The sequence below is a fragment of the Sinocyclocheilus anshuiensis genome, unplaced genomic scaffold (assembly GCF_001515605.1).
Source record: "Sinocyclocheilus anshuiensis isolate Anshui unplaced genomic scaffold, SAMN03320099.WGS_v1.1 scaffold914, whole genome shotgun sequence".
Taxonomy (NCBI): domain Eukaryota; kingdom Metazoa; phylum Chordata; class Actinopteri; order Cypriniformes; family Cyprinidae; genus Sinocyclocheilus; species Sinocyclocheilus anshuiensis.
Window position 1 is genome coordinate 1739675 of NW_015539870.1, and position 23078 is coordinate 1762752.

General features: G+C 36.8%; 1 protein-coding gene across 1 annotated transcript in view; it reads left to right on the top strand.

Annotated features, from left to right (window-relative positions):
- LOC107685083 (unconventional myosin-Ic-like) overlaps window positions 1-23078 on the top strand; it is a 42385-nt gene that overhangs the window by 16574 nt on the left and 2733 nt on the right. Inside the window, exons 3-26 of the mRNA XM_016481552.1 lie at window positions 10901-11056; window positions 11147-11262; window positions 13346-13544; window positions 14041-14121; window positions 14371-14550; window positions 15512-15610; window positions 15784-15897; window positions 16027-16098; window positions 16377-16496; window positions 16736-16815; window positions 17646-17751; window positions 18123-18203; window positions 18293-18384; window positions 18500-18594; window positions 18740-18814; window positions 19690-19845; window positions 20475-20592; window positions 20973-21086; window positions 21197-21273; window positions 21363-21516; window positions 21637-21796; window positions 21884-21967; window positions 22229-22322; window positions 22421-22476. Of these exons, the coding sequence (XP_016337038.1) occupies window positions 10901-11056; window positions 11147-11262; window positions 13346-13544; window positions 14041-14121; window positions 14371-14550; window positions 15512-15610; window positions 15784-15897; window positions 16027-16098; window positions 16377-16496; window positions 16736-16815; window positions 17646-17751; window positions 18123-18203; window positions 18293-18384; window positions 18500-18594; window positions 18740-18814; window positions 19690-19845; window positions 20475-20592; window positions 20973-21086; window positions 21197-21273; window positions 21363-21516; window positions 21637-21796; window positions 21884-21967; window positions 22229-22322; window positions 22421-22476 (2679 nt within the window). The remainder of the gene's footprint in view (window positions 1-10900; window positions 11057-11146; window positions 11263-13345; window positions 13545-14040; window positions 14122-14370; window positions 14551-15511; window positions 15611-15783; window positions 15898-16026; window positions 16099-16376; window positions 16497-16735; window positions 16816-17645; window positions 17752-18122; window positions 18204-18292; window positions 18385-18499; window positions 18595-18739; window positions 18815-19689; window positions 19846-20474; window positions 20593-20972; window positions 21087-21196; window positions 21274-21362; window positions 21517-21636; window positions 21797-21883; window positions 21968-22228; window positions 22323-22420; window positions 22477-23078) is intronic.

Consider the following 23078-nt stretch of genomic DNA (forward strand, 5'->3'; position numbering starts at 1 on the left):
TGTAGCCTAGTGAACCAAACTGAGAGACCATTTTGAAGGCTCAGGAAACCTTTGCAGGTGTTTTGAGTTGATTAACTGATTGGCATGTCACCATATTCTAATTTGTTGAGATAGTGAATTGGTGGGTTTTTGTTAAATGTGAGCCAAAATTATCACAATTAAAAGAACCAAAGACTTAAACTACTTCAGTCTGTGTGCATTGAATTTATTTAATACACGAGTTTCACAATTTGAGTTGAATTACTGAAATAAATGAACTTTTCCACGACATTCTAATTTATTGAGATGCACCTGTAAGCCTCTTTAACCTGTCTGTGTTTAACACAATGGATGATGCTTTGGAATAATTATAAGGAATAACTATTCATGTTTAAAACCTGTATGACTTTCTTTAATCTTAACACAAAAGAAGATATTTTACAGAATGTCCAAGCAGCTGTTTCTCATATAAAAACATGTATTCAAGAGACTGAATAATTGAATAAATAAATAAATGAAATGAAAATAAATACTGCACAACATAAATAAGTGCATAAATAAATAAATAAATGATCCAGTAGGAAAATTATATTTATTAATGACTCATACATGTATTTATTTATTAAAAATGTATTAATTGAAATTAATAATGATAAAAATATTATATTTATTAATTCTTTAATTCATTATAATTTCTTTCAATTTCATTCATAATTATTCATTCATCCATTCATTATTGTAGTTTTGATCCTCCATATGTTTTTGTTGTATGGACGAAACAGCATGAACATACTTCAGAATTCTCTTTTGTTTCACGTGGGAAGTAAAAACTTCTTTATTTTTCATTTTAAAAATCAACTATTTCTTTAAGGTCTGTCTATCTCTAACAGGAGAGCTTTTTACTATCATAATTGGCTCAGTTCTAAGTACAGTAAGGTGGAGCACTAACAAATTGCCTTATTACCCGATGGCAGTAAGACAGCTTTTGAAAGATGGATCAAAGTGACCCTGATCAAACAACGGGATGATTTAGAAACCGCTGTTTATTTATCTGGTTTCTTAGACAACCATTGTGATCCATTGACTGTAGCCACTTGTCATAAATTCATAACGTTTTTACTAGTACACACATACTGATAGAAAGGTGTGCACAATGAGCAGAATGCAAGCAAAGTTATAATGGCCGGTGACATACGTGTGACTTTCCCTGCGCTTCTTACACCCTAAACCTGTAATGTCAGTGTTCCCATAGAGAAAGAGAGAGCAACTCACACCGTCTGGAAAATATTACTCCGATTCCAGCAGGCGGGGTCTCTGATTATGTTGGCATAAGTGGGAAAGGGAGGTAGCAAGAATGAGAGATTGATAGGACCGAAAGAACGGAGGAGAATTTTTGCGACTCACACGGTGTGAGGTGCTGCACGCCTATATTTTGCAACTTATATTAAATCCAGAACATTTCTCTAAGCTTCTCTGTGCACAATTACGTCATTTGGAGTGTCCAGTGGAGGGCGCTGCTCGGTTTATAGGCAGTAGTAGTGACCTTGGTTAAGGTTTTACCTGATCTATACAAGTGTGTGTGGACTGAACAGGTGGTGTGTTGTGCTCTTACTGGGTGGAGAGGAGAAAATGGGGTGTGTCTTCATACATTAACCCTTTGTCATACACTCGAAAGACTCCGAAGTGCTGATGCACAACCATTTTTTCAGAGCCTCTTGGTGATTATTTGCAGAGAGCTTTCGTAAGACTTTCTCAGCTGTATAAATATTGCATTTTTTTCTCAGTTTTATCGTTCTTTCTATCGGTTCGATCTGTTTCTGTATCTGTTAATCAAACAGAAACTACAGTCATAAATCAACCATATTTTAAGGTGATACACCTGTGGCATCAGGTTATACCTCGAGTAACTGAGCCAAGTTTAAGCGCATCAATCTTACCTCCTTGACCGATCCCTATCTGAAATCTGCTTTAGCATGCACTGGGGCAGCAGGAAAAGAGCTTTCCTGAGTTCCCAATCACAATTTACTGCTTCCTTGAGTCTGTTAGCACAAGACGGACTGTTCATATGCTTTTTCTTACGCTTTTTCTTAAGTTTTTTGTTTGTAATATTTTCTAAAAGAGGCACAAACTGGTTTTTAAGGACGGGCACATGCAGGGCTACTACAGGGGGGCTGTAAAGTTTTAACTGTCGCTGTAAATCCTATTGCAGGAGGACAGAGCAAACGAGTCGAGGGGGGCAGAGAGGGGGAGTGTGTCACTTTTCAGAAGGACTGGCTCGTGGCCCCACAGGCAGCGGGGGGGAAAATTTAATACAGATAACTAGAGAGTAGAGTGGTCATTATAATTATATTATGCGTTTAGATAAATACATGTGATATAGTAAATATAATAATTCATAATTCACTATATATAATCTGTGTGTGTGTGTGTGTGTGTGTGTGTGTGTGTATATATATGTATAAAATTATTATTTTTTTAAATATACACATACATACTGTGTGTGTGTGTGTGTGTGTGTGTGTGTGTGTGTGTGTGTGTGTGTGTGTGTGTGTGTGTGTGTGTGTGTGTGTGTGTGTGTGTGTGTGTGTGTGTGTGAAAAATATGTAATTATAGAATCTTATATTGATTTGTACATTATAACGCTATATATAATCTAAAAATATATAATTATAGCATTTTTTACCAATTATAATAAACCTTTTTTTTTTTGAAATAAGGTAATTAAAAAAAATATTCTGTAAACAGACATTAGGCATTATTGACTAGGTTGTTCATAGGGATGAATATCAGCTGATCTCTAATCGCTCATACAGTATTTATTGAATTGAAATATTAATATAAATAGTGAAGATCACTTTTCCTCTGAAAAGAAGGATTTGGAGTTTGTCTGTCCTATCAGGCACTGATCCTATCTTGGGACCCTCTTTCATGCCGGACTATCAGTATCTGTGTTTATGCCATAGTGTCATCTCACAGTGAAGCAATCTCTGGCTTTGAACCAGCAGCAGTCACTGTTGAATTTCAGGCTCGAAAGAGAGTGAGCGAGATAATGAAACTGGCGTCTGTCATCGGGTCATTCCACCCTGCTACATTTCTTCCGGTCTCTGTCATCTGCGACCTTCCACCGAAAGCCAACAGAAACTTCAAGAACAAGCACTCAAGATAAAGACCATCATATGAGCTTTGGGTTTCTGAGGCCTTTCACCCGTTCAATGTCGTGATACACTACGAGTGTCGTTTGCAGAGCATCATTTCACATTCAAATAAACACACCTTGTGGTCAGCAGTACTTTAGATGTGATCGAATTTTGGAACTTTTCATCATAGGCAAATAACTGCAGAAGTTTGATGAATGGCTGACAATAGATTTATGGTATCTGGTGCAGTTTCGCTCGAGATTCCACTGAATTGCTAAACAGCTGCACCGCTCACAGGAAGAGCCAGATCTCAGGCAGAGGAAATGAAGTTTACATAGTGATATGCTGCTTGGAACGACTGAGAAGAGTGAGATACTCCGTTCTGAGATATTAAGGAAGGGTCATAGCTGTACATTTATATGCGATTGGATGGGAGACACTGTAAGAATGAAACTGGCCAGGAATACTGTGGCGGTCCAGTAAGCAGTTTACACTTCTCCTGACTCGTGCTCTTCAAATGCCCTCTGGACATGAATGCCTTGCATTGTCTGGCAGGCTGGAAATTTTAAACTGGTAATTTTATATCTTCTCCAAGTAAAATGTGGGAAGTCGTGTCCTAATGGTTAGAGAGTCGGACTCGTAACCCAAAGGTCGCGGGTTCGAGTCTCGTAACGGCAGGAATTGTAGGTGGGGGGACTGAATGTACAGCACTCTCTCCCACCTTCAATACCACGACTGAGGTGCCCTTGAGCAAGGCACCGAACCCCCAACTGCTCCCCTGGGCGCCGCAGCAAAAATGGCTGCCCACTGCTCCGGATGTGTGTTCACGGTGTGTGTGTTTTCACTGCAGTGTGTGTGCACTTTGGATGGGATAAATGCAGAGCACTAATTCTGAGTATGGGTCACCATACTTGGCCACATGTCACGTCACTTTCATTTTCACTTTTTTAAAAAAGTATGTGTGTGTTTGTGAGTTCAGCATGTAGAGGGGGTGCATATTATGTAAAACTCTTCACCTGTTTAGACTGAGCCAGTCACACCTGTCTGTCAACTTTCCCCCTGAAGTTTGACAGCCACCAGCTGACTTTCAAAACCAACACAGCTTAGACTGAGCCAGTCACACCTGTCTGTCAACTTTCCCCCTGAAGTTTGACAGCCACCAGCTGACTTTCCAAACCAACACAGCCCCTTTAACACAAGGACAGCCATCGGCTCAGCAGACCGGCGTGAATTACAATGCCACCCATGGAATTTCTCGCCATCTGTGTGGTGGTAATTAAAGGAGCATTGTAAGACATCTTCTTTGAAGATTTATTTATGAATATGGCTTAATTAGAGGATGATATAATGTGGTGCGCAGCAAGGCCTGTGCTGGGGTCTTGTGTTTTAAGCACTTACAAAACTTGTAACTTGTCAGTTTCATGACTATGAACAATCTCATGCAAAATAGGGGCCAAAAAGTTGCATTACATTTGGAGAAGTGCTAAAAATGCTTTTTCCCCCGACCATCTGCATGGATCGAAGCTGCAGGAGTCTGATCTTTTTACATCTCTCTTAAACAAAACAAAACAAAAAAAACAAGATATCCCAAACTTCTACTCACACATGTCCACATGTCATTTTTGGTGATTAATGTTGTATGAAGTCTTTTTAAATTTATGGGTGTTTTTTCAACTGTGGGCGTTATCAATTTTGTCTCTCTTTTTTCTGAAGTGTAATAAAGATTTTCACTACAGTATAATTTCCTCAACATCACAAATTATGCATTGTATTTGACAGCAAGGGCATGGAAATGACATTTCAGTATTTTTAAGAATTTATGCTTTTGTATTAAGGGCACAATTGTTGGTTGTGATTTGTGTAAAATAATTTTTACACAATAAATATTAAATTTAGTCATTATTATTTATCTGTTTGCATTATTATTATTATTATTATTATTATTCACAAATAATATAATAATCCTTGTCTGTAAAAATAATTATATGTATTATATATTTTTTATATTTAATATGTATAATATATTATTATCTGGGGGGAGGGGGAATATTAATTCTTATATGTGATGGCTTTCATATTTAAAGACTGAAAGCTTGGGACATGGGCGAACAAAAGCTGTCAAAAATAAACAATATAAGGCAGTAAGTAGGAAAATAGTTCCCATGACTGTTTTAATGTATTCTTAATATTAAATAAAAAGCAAAAAATTTGACTTTTTGTGCTTTTAGGGGGCTTTCACACTAGCACTTTTGGTGCGCACTCGGGTTCGTTTGACGTCAGAGTTCAATTCGTTTGGAACGCTGTTTTCTGAACTCGGGTGCGCACCCGTGGACCGTACCTGGGTCCATCTCGGAAGGATTGTCTGGGGTGCGGTTCATGCGAACTCTGGTACGGTTCGCTTCTGATGTGAACGCAAATGTCCTAAATCACAGAGTTGAACTGCTGTTGTTCAATATGACGTATGAATTGGTCAAACTGTGTATTTATGTGTTTACTCATTCGCTTTCCTGATAAGTGTGATTGACGCACTGCAAGCAGAGAGAATTTATATCTCATTTCTGCTCGCAAAAATTGACTCCGGGGTTCTTTTGAACCTTTGCATTACAGTCATGATAAATAGAGACTTGTGCCGTTTTGTGTTGGTGCTTTGGAAATGAAACAGAATTTTCAAAATCCGAAGTACAAAAATCAAGTGCGCAAGCATCCATTCATATTGCTGTCTTCTGCATTGTCGTTACCTAGCTGCCACTCTGATGACGCAAACCTACCGTGGTTCAGAACCGAAAAACACCGTATGAACACAAACCAGCGTGGGGCAGTGGGAGGGAGGAGCAATCAAACTCGGGTTTGGACCAGGCAATCGAACCAAGTGTGAAAGCACCCTTATTTAATCTGTTGGGATAGTAATAGTGACCATACTTAAAGAACATCTTTATGCATCTATCATCGTTTTTTAATGTAGCTGTGCCTCTACACAACAGTCTGGGTGTCTCCACCCCTTGTTCTTTACTGAGAAAAGAAGAGAGAGGTAACAAGTGAGCCAGATGACTCAATCAGGATGGAAACTGGTAACCTCAAAAACTTAAAATCATAAGCAAGCAGACAAGATGTGCTTTTCTTCTTCACCATTCTCCACTCTTCCCGGTGAGAAGGGTAGGAGCACATGACTTTGCTCTAGATATCTAGGAATGTGCCCTTTATCCACTGCCTTCATTAATTATGAAAAAATGCACAATACATTCTTCTCTTCCTCAACATCCTCCGGTTTTATCAGGAGTTGTTAACTGGACAGAATCACTGACTTGACCTTAGAGAAATGAATTACTGGAGTGTTTGATTTGCACATTCACTCTTTCAAATAATCAATTTTGGTAATCAAAGCTCTGGTCCCTATCCGTCTGTTTCCAAAGACTGCTAATGTTGTCTTGCAATGTGAGAAGTGCTGACGAAGGCAGCTTGACTCGGCAGATCTCCCTGAAACAGCTCTGCTCACAAGAACCAAGCGAATCAATAGGCTGTTGGAAGGTCATGCAAAAGGCAATTATTGTTCACAAAGAAGAACAAACCGCTCCCTCTTTGATCTTTATTTTTCAGAAGAGATTAGAGTGAAATGGAGAGTGAATAATTTGCCCACGGTCGTGTCTCGAGCTTTTCAGTCTGTTGTTTTCAGAGCAGGATTTGGAAAAAGTGAGAACATGGGAAAGGCATGTAGCTTGCCTTATAGACCTGCATGCATGAGGAACCAGGGACCAGAGGTGGGAAAGAAAGAACAGGAAAGCAAATCTATAAAGAACAATGCCATAATGGAGCCTGTTTCTGGAGAAAGTAGCAAGGGTCTGCTTTCTGGTTGTGGCATATTTTTTGTTCTAAATGAATGGTTAGATTTGTTTATATTGGCTTTTGGCGGCTATAGGATTTTTACATCTAGGTGATGCACAGATAATATTTGCTAACGTGCACAAAGAACCCTCAGACAACTCTATATCCAAAGACCCTTGTATGACCTGGGTATCCAGTTAAATTCATTTCAATATTTTATTACACAAGCTTTTTTTCTATATTTTTACATTTAGATTACCTCTGCAGTAATCTAACGCTCACTTAAAGTTCATTTGTAAAAACACTAATAATTTAATAACACTGTTAAATGTAATCTTTAACATATTTCAAAATAAATATATCCATTTTTCTAGCTGTGTAGTATAATGTGAAGTTTGAATTTCCTTGTAGCATTTAAAACGTTAGATTTTAGTTTTTAATTTAGTTTTGAGTTATTCATAAATAATAGTATAGAATTCTAACTGTTATAACTGTTCTGTCAGTTGTCGGCTATAACATGAAAATAATTATTTCCTCAAATAGCAAGTATTTAATCAAAATAAAAGCTGTCTGTATTATACAAGTGTCGCAGATCTGTATCATACAACTGTCTTGGCGTAAGTACAGTAGCTGCAGTGGAAATGATCTGTCGAAGGGCAGGACATATTATGCTTGAGCTGGCCAACAAATGATGTCATGGTCTGTCTAGCCAGCGTGTTTAGTTTTGATTATGACTCCACGACCGATTATTAACTGTCAGTTCTGTGTCACTGCAGAAGAATATGCTTGCAAAATAAGAGAGACAAACATGTAGATGTGATTAAGAAAAGAGTGCAGTATGTTCTTAGGGCTGGGCGATGTAGCTAAAAAATGTATCAACGGTATAATGTTTCATATCGTTTGGTATCGATAATTATTGACATTTTTTATAACCTTTTTTAAAACAAAGAGCGATAGGAAAAAAAAGCATAAATTTAACCACTGTATTTTTAAATTAACCCAATTTATTGAGACAAACAACAAATATTTTTTTGTTGTAACAGTCAAACACACAATAAAAATTAAACCAATATCTAATTTCTAATGTTTTATATGCTCACTTCACACTTCTGATTTGATTTTCAAATCTGATCTGTGGGTCTGAGTGTCCACACTCTTATTTGTTTGAATAGAATATATACACTACCGTTCAAAAGGTTTGGGTTAATATTAAGATTTTTTTTACATTTTTGGTTTTTGAGAGAAGTCTCTTTCGCACACCAATGCCTCATTTATTTGATCAAAAATACAGTGAAAACAGTAATATTGTTAATATTACAATAATTTAAAATAACACTTGTGCCACTTATTATTGTGGGAACCACTTTTTTTTTTCAAGATTCTTTGATGAATAAAAAAGTATAAAAGAACTTTTGTAATATTATAAAATCTTTACTGTCACTTAAAGTGTCACTTTACTGTAAATTAAATGCGTCCTTTCTGAATGAAAGCATTCATTTCTTTAAAAAAAAAAAATCTTGCTGCCCCCAAACTTTTGTATGGTAGTGTATGTTCAGTTTAACCTATATAAATATTTTTTGTTGATTTTCTCCTGGCAAGTGATAAAAGGGGTAGACTCTAGCATATCTAGGGACAAGAACATAAGAAATTTTTTTTGACTTAAGCCAGTAATTAACTACTTAGCGATCACCCATAAGAATTTTTTTTTGACTTAAGCCAGTAATTAACTACTTAGCGATCACCCAGAACACCCTAGCAACCACATAGCTATGCACTATCCACTATGAACACCTTGGCACTGCTTATTTTGTTTAGCATTTTTCATGACGTCAAAATAACTGTTTCATCCTAAATGACTAAAACACCCAAAACACTTGAATTTTGATCTTATGGAAACATAATACAGTGTATTTAAATGTGGTTTGTGAAAACCAGATTCCATGTGGGTGTCTGCAGATTGGACGAAACCAGATTTGAGCTGGAAATGCAAAACCGGCCTAATAGAGAACAAGAGAGAGCAACACCCGGCCATGTTAGACTTTTCAGAGTTGGTGCAGCTCTGTTGGTGCATTCAGCAGGCTGACGGATTGGCAATGAAGTCACTTCCTGGCACTACACTTGTCGACTGTTCCCGCTTACCTGTTATGTTTTTCTTTCGGCTTGTTTTTTCCCACCGTTAGCCTGTTGTAGTTGGTGTGCATCAACTTAATTAAAGTGCTTGCTCAGGTGTGCTGTATCTGTCTCTCTCTGTCTGTCCCTCTAGGGGATGGCCGCTGCTGTGTCAATAGCAAAACAACAGCCCTGGCAGCTGGTGCATTCACACAATGTGACTGTGTGTATTTCGATGCATAATCACGCATTTGTTCATCTGAGTGTGTTTGTGTGTGTGAGTGAGTGGGTGTAAGTGTGCTTTTCTGTTTTAAGCTAGGAAGCATCACCCATAGCCCTCTTTGATCAGGATTACAGACATCAGATGACAAGTGACCTACTAGAACTTAGTACATTTTTGTGTCCTACTAGTTTATGCAGTGCTAAAGAGCATATCTGGAAAAGGAGCGACAGCTAAGGTTGTTTCGACACCATGGATTTGTCAAACATTGGGAATCTAATGCGGAAAACTCAGGCCTCCATTGTGGAGAAGGGTTATCTCTTTAAAAATACAGATCTGGTAATAGATGTGAGTATGTTTTGTCAGCACATTTGAGTTTGGGTGGAGTTTGCACTGATGTAGTTAGAGATGTGGTTTAAGTGTGAAAATGGATGGTTTAGAGCGTCTTGTTTATTTGTAAAGGAGATGTAATCAAGCTAATGATGTAAAACTGCATTGTACCCTTATAAATAGTACTGTGGTGGTGCCATGAAGCAATGATTCAATTCAATTTCAATTCCATTCAAATTTATTTGTATGGGATCAGATGGTAATTCTATGATATTTGAATATGGCACTTAATGAGTATTGTATTCTTATACGACAGTGTTTATATAGTACCTTGTAGCTATTGTACCTTGTGCTATTTTGTTTAAATATAGGCCTATTAAAAATAAAACACCAAAAACTAAAATCAGTTGATTTAAATGCAACAAGGTAGTTTTAAATTATTTGAGTTATTAAATATAAAGATAAAAATGAAGTAAATGGGCATGTACAATAAAATATCTAATATCAACCAATACATATCCTATATCAATTAGTATTGATAAATTAAAAAATCTCTAAAAACCAATATAGTACCACTGTTTTTCAAAAGCTTGGGGACTGTAAGTTTTTTTTTTTTTAATATGTTTAAAAAAAAAATCTCTTATTCTCACCCAGGTTGCATTTATATTATAAAGTATATAGTAAAGATTAATAGTGTGAAACTTTTTTCACAATTTTAAATAACTTTCTATTTGAATATATTTTAAATGGTAATTTATTTGTCACTTTTTTACTGTAATTTTTGATGTATTTATTATGTCCTTGCTGAATAAAAGTATTGATTTCTTTCAAAAAATATTTTTTACTGATTTTTAAATTGTAGTGTATCTTGCTTTCCTAGTTTTAACAAGGTACGTGTCTAAAAACCATGGTATTATGGTGGTATCTTATCAAAAAGAAGTCAGGATAGTACTTCCTGGCACTTTTAAAGTTTCAGAGTATTAACTTGAGCTTAAAATTGTGCTCGACAAATCCACTGTTTTAGATAGTGACATTTTGTTCACAATGGTATGTGTGGTTCATTGACAGATCTTTCATACAAATACTTTAAAATAAAAGCTTTCTTTAGCTGGGTTTCAAATGAGCTGAACTCTGTGCGTGTTATGAAATGGGAGGGGTCATGATGGAGTTGTTGAGTTTATTCAAGGCTCTCAGAGGGCCTTGACATACTGTGTGTGTTACAGTGTTTATATATCACCTCGCGCTGCTCTGCGTCTGGAGGGTGTAAGTGTGATTCTGTATCTCACTTCTGCTCTTTCTCTGTCAGGCTGTGGGCAGTGACGGAATCCGAGTCATGATGGAGAGCGCCCTGACAGCCAGGGACCGGGTGGGCGTGCAGGACTTTGTCCTGCTGGAGAACCACACCAGCGAGGTGGCATTCATCGAGAACCTCCGCAAACGCTTCAAGGAGAACCTCATTTATGTAAGAGCTGTTCTACCGGTTCTATTCGCTCTTAAAGCTCAAATCCCAGAGTATTGATCTGATTCCTGTGTGTCTGTCTTCCTCCCTCAGACGTACATTGGCTCTGTGCTGGTGTCAATGAACCCCTACAAAGAGCTGGAGATCTACACTAAACAGCACATGGAGCGATACAGGGGCGTCAATTTCTATGAAGTCTCACCTCACATGTAAGCAATCAGCAACAAGTCATTATTACCCACAATTCTGCTCTCTTCTATTTGCGCAGATTAGTCCAATGGGATGGCTAATGTTTTTGTTGTTGTTTTTAAGTAAGGACTACAGCAGTGGTCTGATTCGTCAAGCATGTAAACTCACATCCTTATGGTAGTTGTAGTCCTTCCTTATTTAGCAACCTATGTTTAAAAAAAAGAAAAATAGAGCAGCTTCAGAATTCACATTTGATGTAGTGGTCGACTGACATATCATCCAAGACTGATATCGACCAATGTTTGGCATTTTTAATCATCAGCATTTTTTGTTTCGGCCTGATGTGTCAGAAGCGGGACTTTTATTTTAACAGTGCCAAGACCGCTAGAGCGAATTGGATGTGGACGGGAGAGTTCATCTGTCACTGCACACGGCACGCTCGACAAACTTTAAACCCTTGATTTCAAACTAAGCTGTGCTATATCTAGACTTATTCGAATTTTAGTCTTTTTTTTATTTGTATTTCTAACAATTTCTTTATATGTTAAAAATATTATAATATAATTACAGAAGTTTCCATCTAAAATAAATTACATTTTTATCAAGTTCAAACTTTTTGTTTTTCATGTTTATTCATTTTCAACTTATTTATTCCTAATTTTGTAAATATTATATTAAATAAATATAAATTTCACAAAATGTGAATGTTATTTAATTATTAAAACACCAAAAAACATGAGAAATTCCAGAGGGAACCAGTGGCTCGAAAAAGCAAATTCTCTTCCACATTTTAGGACTACAAAATTTCAGTGAACATTTCTGTTGAATACTCATTATTAAATGCAAATTGTATTAAATATTTATTGGTATTAAATATGCAAAATGCTTAATCCACATTTTTATGCACTTGGTGGATCTTGTTTATCTTCCTTGTTGTCTTGTTAGTGAAGAGGAAATTCCCATAGAATATCTGTGGAATGTTGACTATAAACTGAAGTTCTGCTACAATCGTAACATTCATAGACTCTTATCTGTAAGGTTTGTGTGTGTGTGTGGGAGCTTTCAGTTGTCTGGAGGGATAAAGGGAAGTATAAAGTTATAGTTCACCGAAAGCAGACTGTACACCCGCTGTACCGCAGTGTTCATCTCACTCTGATAGCAGATGTGTAAAAGTGATGAAAGCATTATCTCAGCTCTTATACAGGCTGAAAAAACACAGACCGTCTCTGCTGTCACCCTGCTCTTTCCTCATGAAAATCATTGGCAACTCATCCTCACTGGGCTTTTCCACTGTTTACACAACAATGTAACTGACACCTGAATGTCCTTTTAGGCTTTACCAAAAGAATGTGTTATTTTAATGCTACCAGAAAAGGAATTTGAAACAACATTGCACATACAATATAACACCAAGAGAAATTATTAGAAATATTAAGGGCTGAATTTTTATTAAATACATGTATTGTAATAGAAATAATAACTATAATGAAAAATAGCTTATAGAATAAGTTCTTAATAAAATAACTGTTTTAAGTACTATAAATGAACATTTTTATTGTAAAATTTTTATTATTGTATTTTAATTTGTACTTCTGCATTTATTTTATTTTGATTCATTAAGTTCATGCATAATCTTATTTTTTAATATACAATTTTTAACCTATAATGATAATTAATTTATCTACCTATTATTATTATTATTATTATTATTATTATTGTGCATTATTTGTGTGTATTATTATTTATTATTATTTGTGTAAAATGTAAATGCAATCAGAAATAATGTTACTTTATTGCTTTTTTGTTTTTTAAATTTTTGCTTATGTCATAATTATTGTATTTTGATTAAGTGAATTCAAGTAAATTTAATTAATGAAATTAAAATGCTAAAAATGAAAACAATCTGATTTCAAATATGTACATTTTAATCTATATAAATATTTATTTTTATTTAGCTACTTCATTTTATCTACTTAATTTAACATTTATTATTATTATTATTTACATAATCTTACAGTGTTGATTAAAATAATTTTACTTTGTGAACTGTCATTTGGTAATTGGTAACTAAGCATTTATGATCTTGACATATTCCCTATACAGTTATGCCGTGGCTGATAATGCGTATCGCTCCATGCGGACTGAGAGACGGGACCAGTGCATCCTCATCTCAGGTGAGAGTGGTGCTGGCAAGACCGAAGCCTCCAAAAAGGTTCTACAGTACTACGCCGTCACCTGCCCAGCCAGTGAGCATGTGCAGACTGTCAAAGATCGCCTTCTACAGTCCAACCCTGTGCTGGAGGTAAACATGTACACAGCACATCTAACCCAACATGTTTCACGACATACAATTTTACTAATCTCCAGATGCCAGCGTATAGTGGTGAGATCAGTACGGGGAGTAATTGTTGCCCTGGACTGCTGTCTTAGCGAAAGAATGACTCTCAACGATGCCAAGGAAAAGATGCTGAGTTTATTCTGAGCAGTTTGTAGTCCTAGTAAACCTCTCAAGTAATTATGCGCCACTGTTATTATCTGTGCGATAAGACTGGCACATACATGAAGGATGTCTAAAAATGGGAAGGCCAACGGAAGCAGCACAGATGGCCGTTCTGCCAGATGTTTTGCAGATGTGGTGCTTCCCTGTAAACTAGCAGTGTGTGTGTGCATCTACTAGACTAGAGCGTGTGAATAATCGCATTTGTCTAAATTATATAACTTGTTTTATCTGTATGCCATCCTGAATTGTTATATTCATCCATTTTCCTTCCCATCGTTGTTCGTTTTTCTTCTCTCAGGCATTTGGAAATGCGAAAACTTTACGAAATGACAATTCCAGTCGCTTTGGGAAATACATGGACATTCAGTTCGACTTCAAGGTGAGTTTGCTCATGTGTTTAACAATATTATTGTCATTAAATGATCATCAAATGAAGCTCACATCTCAACTGCTGTGATCCACCTTCTGTCGATACACTTTTACCCTTACAATGCTCTCCTTGGTTTGGGGATTTGGCTGCATCCACCTTCGTGTTTATGTGTGTGTGTGACATTATGCATGCTTGCATGTGTGTCAGAAACCCGGTATTATCCCCTTTGCTTCTCCCTTTGGGTGTCCCCGTTGGCAGGGTGCTCCGGTAGGAGGTCACATCATTAACTACCTGTTGGAGAAATCACGTGTCGTGCACCAGAGCCACGGCGAGAGGAACTTTCACATCTTTTATCAGCTTATCGAGGGAGGAGAGGATGATCTGCTGAGGAGGCTGGGCCTGGAGAAGAATGCCCAACAGTACCAGTATCTGGTGAAGGTGAGAGACAGACCTCACGTTCTTTGTTATGATTACAGCAGATGTCTAAGGTCTGAAGAAAGCTGTATATTTGAGAAAAAGCTGGGCTTAGAAGTTAGCACACATGCTTCAGCCACACCGGTTCATGCTGGTCAAGTAGGCACATCAGTTTCTGTCGTCTCTCCATTAATAATTAAAGCCTGTTTCCACCGTAGAGTAAAAAAATAAATAGGTAATTTTAACTTTGTGTCTCCTACATGTGACTTTTTTTCACACTTTAATCTTCTATCTTACAATGTGACATTACATCTCACAGTGTGGTTTTATATTGCTCAATTACGATCTCATTATTGCAACTTTATATCTTGCAGTGTGACTACATTACAGTGTTTTTTGTTATTGCGACTTTACATTTCACAATGTGACTTTACACCTTGCATTGTGACAACATCTTAATTTCTTGTTATTATGAGTTTATATCTCAAAATATTCTTTAAAATATTTTCTGTTTGTAATATTTCTTAGTTTGAAAAACTTAAAAACTTAAATGATTTATATCTGTCATTATTGGCACTATTTATCTCAGAGTTTTGACTATTTACAACTTATTTCTCACTATTTCCCGAAATTTTACTGTATTTCACATCATGACTTTTTCTCATTTTAAACTTTTTTTTTTCACAATTACCTTTGTTATTTTTTACTTTGATGCAGAAATGGCATTAATAATCAATAAAAATGTCAAAAAGCCCATTAATATTTTTCAGCTCCTTTACCACATACATTTATGTTGGACTTTTGTATGAGTATTCATCATAAATGGCATCATAAATTTTCTCACAAGTATGCAGGAATGTCCCTCTGTTGCTTCCCCTCGCTCCCCTGGTGTTTAATAGAGGAAGTCAAGAGGAGCCCCTCCTCCCTTGGTTTCCGCTGTTGTGTTGATTGAGTGCGTGAGTTTTAAAAAAACATTTTTTTTTAGGGTAACTGTCCCAAAGTGAGCTCCATAAATGACCGCAATGACTGGAAGATAATGAGGAAAGCCCTGAGCATCATTGGCTTCACTGATGATGAAGTAGAGGTATGACAGACAAACCGACAAATCACAACACACACAGTGAAGAAACAGAAACTTCTCCTTCTTTGTCTGGGCAAACAATTCTTATTTTTGCAATCTGGTGTCAGAAATTAAACACTTTACCTTTGAAATTGTGATTGTTCCTCTCATTCACACCCATCCCTTTCTCTCCACAGGAGCTTTTGAACATTATTGCCAGTGTACTACACTTGGGGAATGTTCAGTACGGAGGAGAGGACAGCGGCAGTGCCTACATCACTACGGAGACACAGATTAAATACTTAGCCAGGGTAATAGGACAGTTTGTTTATATCACTGTGTTTATTAATCTAAGTGTTTGTGTTTAAACCTCTAACCATGTGTATTGAAATTACATGGCAGGGGTTTGACTGTTTGTGTGTGTATTTGTGATATTGCAGTTGTTAGGGGTGGACGGCACTGTTCTTAAGGAGGCTCTAACACATAAAAAGATCATTGCCAAAGGAGAAGAAGTATGTTTCCAATTTTTTCTAGAGTGAAATATTAGTTAGTAACATTTTCTTCCAAAAATGTAATTAATAAAATATGAAGAATCTTAAATCACAGATTCAATTCAAAGCTTTTATTCAAACCATCTGTAAATAAAATAGTGCTGGTTAGCTTTAAAACTTTTTTTAAAAGAGTTTAGTTGAGTATTCAGTTTCAGAGTTGGTGTGTAACTCTGTTTTTATATGTAATAAAAATGACTATGAATGTTTCCATAATTCCACTGCCTGTGTTTGTGTTGTAGCTGATGAGTCCTTTAAATCAAGAGCAGGCTGCTTCAGCACGGGATGCCTTATCTAAAGCCATATACGGTCGTACTTTTACTTGGCTGGTCAACAAAATTAATGACTCTCTGGCCTTCAAGGTATGGACTCATTCTGTTGTTAAATACACTATTAGCTCCATGGCTTAGCAAATTCTCCCTTAGAGGCTAGTATCGCAAAGTGAATATTTGGCGCCCCCACGTGGAGAAAGCATGGAAATGGCATGCCATCTGTTATTGGAACACATTCTCTCCATATGATCTTACAGGCTGTGTATGTTTAGTCTGAACGGCATGCCACAGCTGTTGTTGAATATTTCTGTGCTTTTAATGTCTCACAGGATGATTCATTCAACAGTAAGAACGCCTCTGTCATTGGTCTACTGGACATCTATGGTTTTGAGGTCTTTCAGAACAACAGGTAGAGTAAATACATAAAATGTAATTACATTTTATATAATATTTATGTTATACAATGTAACATTATATGTATACTATATACTATATTTAATGTAATATTGCATATACTGTTTATTTTATATATGACACACATACTGGTAAAAAATGTATAGCCTGAATGCACTGTAAATCGCTTTGGATAAAAGCGTCTGCTAAATGCATAAATTAAAAAAAAATTTTTTTTAAATGACTATAAATATAACTATATAAATATATTACTATAAATATTGCTATAAATATTTAATATTAATTTGAATATTTTAAATAATTACACATAATTAAATTACATTATTATTGTAATATTTAATGACATGTTTATATTATAATATTAAATATTATTGTAATTATATTCTTTTACATTTAATATTTTATTTTTGTTTTTATTTTAAATTATAATTATTATATCCATCCATTCTCCAAACCACTTGTCCTCTGTCAAGCTGCTGGAGCCCATAAATTATATATTTTATTTTTTTATTTTAATTAGTAAATCTTTAGCATGAATATTTAATATGAATATAAATTATTTAAAATGAGTATTTTAAAATATTTTCATATTGTGTATATATATGAAATTAATCATTAATGATCATACTAATCATGTTATTAATAATTTTTTGATATTCAGTATATAATATTTCATACAATAAATCGAAAAATAAAGCCTTCCTTTTATTATTTTGGTTATCTTTGAATCTGGGTAACTTTCTTTCTTATTTATTTATTACAAGAGTATAATCAGACTAATTTTCAGAGATAACTCACTCTGCCTCTCTTTGTCTGTCCGTTTAGTTTTGAGCAGTTTTGTATCAACTATTGTAACGAGAAGCTGCAGCAGCTCTTCATTGAACTGACTCTGAAGTCGGAGCAGGAGGAATATGAAGCTGAGGGAATTACGGTGAGAATTCCCAGAAACACATACGCATATGCGTACTGTACACATACACAGCTCAGCATATGTGAGTCGTGTGCGGGGTGCTGGAATGGGGTCTTACCCGCAGCTCAATGGGCACATTATGGGCAAACGTGCCGTGGGCTTTATTTTCATGCTGTATTAGTATGGTAATGCTGACCTCTCACACTGCCGATAAAACATTGTGAAGCATAGACTGTTAAAGAAAGCCTGTTTGTGGCCTTGATTCTTGGGTGGGCTGGGAATGCTCTTGATTTTGCATTCCTTGAATTTTATATCAAAAACAGCATCACAAATCTTGAATATTTTCCTCTTAGTTCAAATGCAGTAATGCTCATGTTTTTGTGTTTCTCCAGTGGGAGCCTGTGCAATATTTTAACAACAAGATCATTTGTGATCTAGTGGAGGAAAAGTTTAAAGGAATCATTTCCATCTTGGTGAGAATGCTCTCTGTGAACTTCCATCAACATATTAGATATTGTTTTAAGCTTCTTAAATCTAAAATTATTGACCTCTCTTTCTACAGGATGAAGAGTGTCTCCGGCCTGGAGATGCCAGTGACATCACCTTCCTGGAGAAGCTTGAGGACACTGTCGGTGGCCATGCACACTTCCTAACGTCAGTCACGCCACCTTCCTTTTGTCCTTCTAATATCAGACCTAAAATCATATACTGAGCATTTGCAAACCAATATATATGATATTTATACATCTTTATCTGCACTACATTACAGTCACAAGCTGGCTGATGGAAAAACCCGTAAAGTGATGGGTCGTGAGGAGTTCAGACTGATCCACTACGCAGGAGAAGTCAACTACAATGTGAACGGTCAGTTACTGAACGGAGGACAGCGATTAAAAATTAAGAAACCGAAAGAGAGCGCATCGTTGAACAAAAGCGGGCACTTATGCCCACAGATTTTTTCCCAGGCTGAGCGTTGACTGACGTCATTGTGTTTTTTTCCAACTTCTAGGCTTCCTGGACAAGAACAATGATCTCCTTTTCAGAAACCTGAAGGAGGTGAGGGCACAGGCCCAGAAAAAAAATTATATATATATATATATATATATATATATATACTTTCACTCTATCTATCTATCTATCTATCTATCTGTCTGTCTGTCTGTCTGTCTGTCTGTTCGTCCGTCTATCTGTCCGTCCATCTATCCATCTATCTGTCCGTCCGTCTATCCATCTATCTATCCGTCTGTCTGTCTATCTGTCTTGTCTATCCGTCTGTCTGTCTGTCTGTCCGTCCGTCCGTCTTTCTATCTATCCGTCTGTCTGTCCGTCCGTCTGTCCATCTGTCTGTCTGTCCATCTATCTGTCTGTCCGTCTATGTCTGTCTATCTGTCTATCCATCCATCTATCCATCCATCTATACATCTATCTATCTATCTATCTATCCATCCACCCATCCATCCATCTGTTTATATGTAGATCTGTCTGCCTGTCCGTCTATCTATCCATCCAGTTATGATTCAAAAAGTAATCTCTCAAGTATTAATCTTTTTAACTTAAATACTGCTATTTCTAGAAGGTTATATGTATATTGTGTCAAATGTTATTGTTTACCTTTAAGCAGGACCATAAACAACAAAAATTTGTTTGTGAATCAGTTCATAGTAGCATTTATACATAAACCACAACAGCTTGGCCTCAGTCCATGAAATTGTGAATCTCTGCTTGCCACCCACACTGTGAGGAATGCCCTGACACTGTGGTACCTCTTCACTCCATGTGACTGCGTATAGTCCTGAATCCCCCCCAATCTCAGTGCCCACTCTGCACAGCTCCATTGGCCGAGTGTGGGTGGGCTGCTGTTTAGTTGTTTGCTTGCATTGTTGACCACTGGCTACTCCCACATTGTCACTGCCTGACTGGACTTGCACACTGTGGCTTGTGTTCTTGCTTATTTCTCACTACCCGTCTGTTTTTCTTGTTCTCTCGTTCCGTTGGCTCGCTGGGACCAGACAGCAACCCAGTTCAAGAACAGTCTGGCAAAGCTGATGGAAATCCTGATGTCTAAGGAACCGTCTTACGTGCGCTGCATCAAGCCTAATGATGCCAAGCAAGCAGGTTTGTGAACAATTTTCTGTACTTGAGTTGTAGTGCTGTTTATCACTTAGAAATGATTATTTTTCTCATTTGTACTTATTCCTTTCAGCTGTTCCCTTACCATGGGGACAGTATTATTATGCTTTTGTATGGCAGTATTATGGTAGTTTGATGCATTCCATGTTTCTGAATTATTGCAATATTCATGTAAGATTGTATTTAGGTGGTACTCCAAGGTATGTAGAAAATATTGTATTATTATAGGACATGAGAATTATTAGTATTATAATTTATTGTAAAAGTTATCATGTATTGTTGCATTTATTGGTCATATTTTTGGTACATTCTATCTATCTATCTATCTATCTATCTTGAGTATTTATATGTATTATGAGTTTATTTGTGCAGTTTTTTCTTCTCCATGTGATGTAATGGATTCATTGTTCAAACTGCAGTCATTCGTTCCCTCACTCTGATTCTCTCTTACTTCATCAGCTCTTTTGTTTTGCCCTTGTCTTTTGTTGATATTTGTTAACGTCTTTTGTTTGTTAATAAGCTCTTATCCTCATAAATAGTGGCAAATCTATAGTTTCATACATATATTACATTTTACGAAGCCTTGTTAAACTGAAGTTTATTTTTCTCTACAGGGCGTTTTGATGAAGTCCTCATCAGGCACCAAGTAAAATATCTTGGTCTGATGGAAAACCTTCGGGTGAGGAGAGCTGGCTTTGCATATCGCCGTCGCTACGAGACCTTCCTGCAGAGGTTGGCATCTACATGGCTGAAAAATATAAAAACTTGTTTTAATGCTGGTCTTATAATGGCACAACCTGGTTATTATTTCAAGTGTAACCCTGTTGGGTCACCAAACATACCTCATAACGGTAACCCGCAATATGTTTTTAACTCGTAGTTCATGTTAGCCTGAACCCAATTTAGCTGATTTAGGCTATTTTTCAGCAAGGCTCTCACAAAAAGCTTGTTTGTAACTCTTCACACTTTCTAATCCTCTTTTAAAGGCTCCGCACTTCCTGAGTGATAATTAAGGTCAAAGGGAACAAGGAGTGTGTTGAAAACAGTGATTCCTCTTTCTGCTTAAAATGTAGTTGAGTTTTGTGGGTAATGCTTGTGCTTTCCTGTTTTAGGTATAAATCCCTGTGTCCAGACACCTGGCCAAACTGGGATGGCCGTCTGGTCGATGGAGTGTCCACACTCGTCAAGTACCTCGGCTACAAACCTGAGGAGTACAAACTCGGCCGGTTGGTTACACAAATACGTTTTTAAAAATGCTAATTTTTATTCTATTAGTATTAAAAAAAATCTTTCTGTGGTTCCAAAAAAGACGAGGGCCATTTTCTTTCTTTTAAAGAACCAAAATCTTCATCCGCTTCCCCAAAACCTTGTTTGCAACCGAAGATGCACTAGAAGTCAGAAAACACAGCCTTGGTATGAGCCATATTCAAATACATATCATGTAACTCTTCACTGGATGGTCTGCCTAACCTTAACCTCCACAAACTGTTCTTCATGCACAGCTACCAAACTGCAGTCATCCTGGAAAGGTTACAGTCAAAAAACCAAATACCGTAAAATGCGACAATCAGCTGTCAAGATCCAAGCCTGGTGGAGAGGTATTCTGGCCCGCAGAGAAGCAAAGCGTAGGAGAGAGGCTGCCAACACCATCCGCAGGTCTGTGTGCATGACATGACTAGTACAATAATCAGTATGGCATCACGTGTCTCATGTGTTCTGCCCAGTGAGAGAGCTTATGCTCACTTTTGTTTTTATCGTCTATGGTCACTGTTACAGGTTCGTCAAAGGCTTCATCTACCGCCACCAGCCACGTTGCCCAGAGAATGAATACTTCCTGGATTACGTTCGCTACTCATTCCTAATGAAGTTGCACAGGAGCCTGCCCAAAACTGTCTTGGATAAGAGCTGGCCAACGCCACCTCCCGCCCTCATTGAGGTGAGATATATCAGTCATGAATCAGTCACCAGTACAATCATGGACTCCTCTATGAGATGAGAGATTATGCCTTCCTTTCGTTCACAGGCTTCAGAGCAGCTCCGCAAACTCTGCATGCAGAACATGGTGTGGAAGTACTGCAAGAATATCAACTCGGAATGGAAACACCAGGTGTCCCATTATATTTTATTTTATTTCATTTTATTTTGCTTTTTGTTTTGTGTTTTGTTGGGCTACTGTACTGAAAAGTACCTGTTGATACATTGTACATGGTTAAATATTTAATTTTTTATTATAAATAATTTTTCTTTATTTATTATTAATTATAATTTGTTATTAGTCCAATTTTGTATTTTATTATATTAGATTATTTATTAGTTTATTTTGATTGCTAAGTTAATGGAAAACAAGCTTTATTATCTGTTATTGCAGTTGGAGCAGAAGATGGTTGCAAGTGAAATCTTTAAGGACAAGAAGGACAACTACCCACAAAGCGTCCCAAAACTTTTTGTGGGCACAAGGCTCAGTGAGTTTTCAGCCTCAGTTTGGAGACTTCAGGAGACCTCGGTTTGGATTTCCTGTGTTGTATATTGTAATGTTTTTTTTTTCTGTGCATGTCAAAAGGTGGCGAGGACATCAACCCTAAATTGCAACAGGCTGTGGGGAATGAGAAGATGAAGGTTGGTTAAATTCTGGGATGTTTGTTTGGGAAATCTCTCTTTAATGTGGTTGAGACTGTGGTTCACAACTCTTTTTGTATACATCCTCTCATCAGTCTCTCCAAAAAAGCCAGAAATCTGTCATTTTACATGACTGAATATGTGATCTCTTACACATTACTTCATTTCTCAGTGTTTTCTCAGACAGCATACAGTACTATACTATGTTTGGCCAGAGGAGAACAGGCCACTGACTGAGCCTGGTTTCTCCCAAGGTTTTTTTCTATAGCGTTTTGGTCGCCTTTGGCTTGCTTAGTTGGGGACACAATTTCTGGCAACATTGTTGACTTGACTGCACAGACACTATTTGAAGAGAACTGAACTGAGCTGGACGATGACATCACTGAATCAACAATGAACTGACTTTATCTGATAAACTGACTGTTTTCTATTGTCCTCTCGGATTAACAGCACACGTTTTTCTTGTTTAACACAGTAGTTGCTTTGACAATCTGTATTATATATAGCGCTATATAAATAAAGGTGACTTGACTTGACTTGACTACTATACATGACAGTGTGTGAAGCATCAATGATTATAGACAGTATGTGAAGAAGAAAAG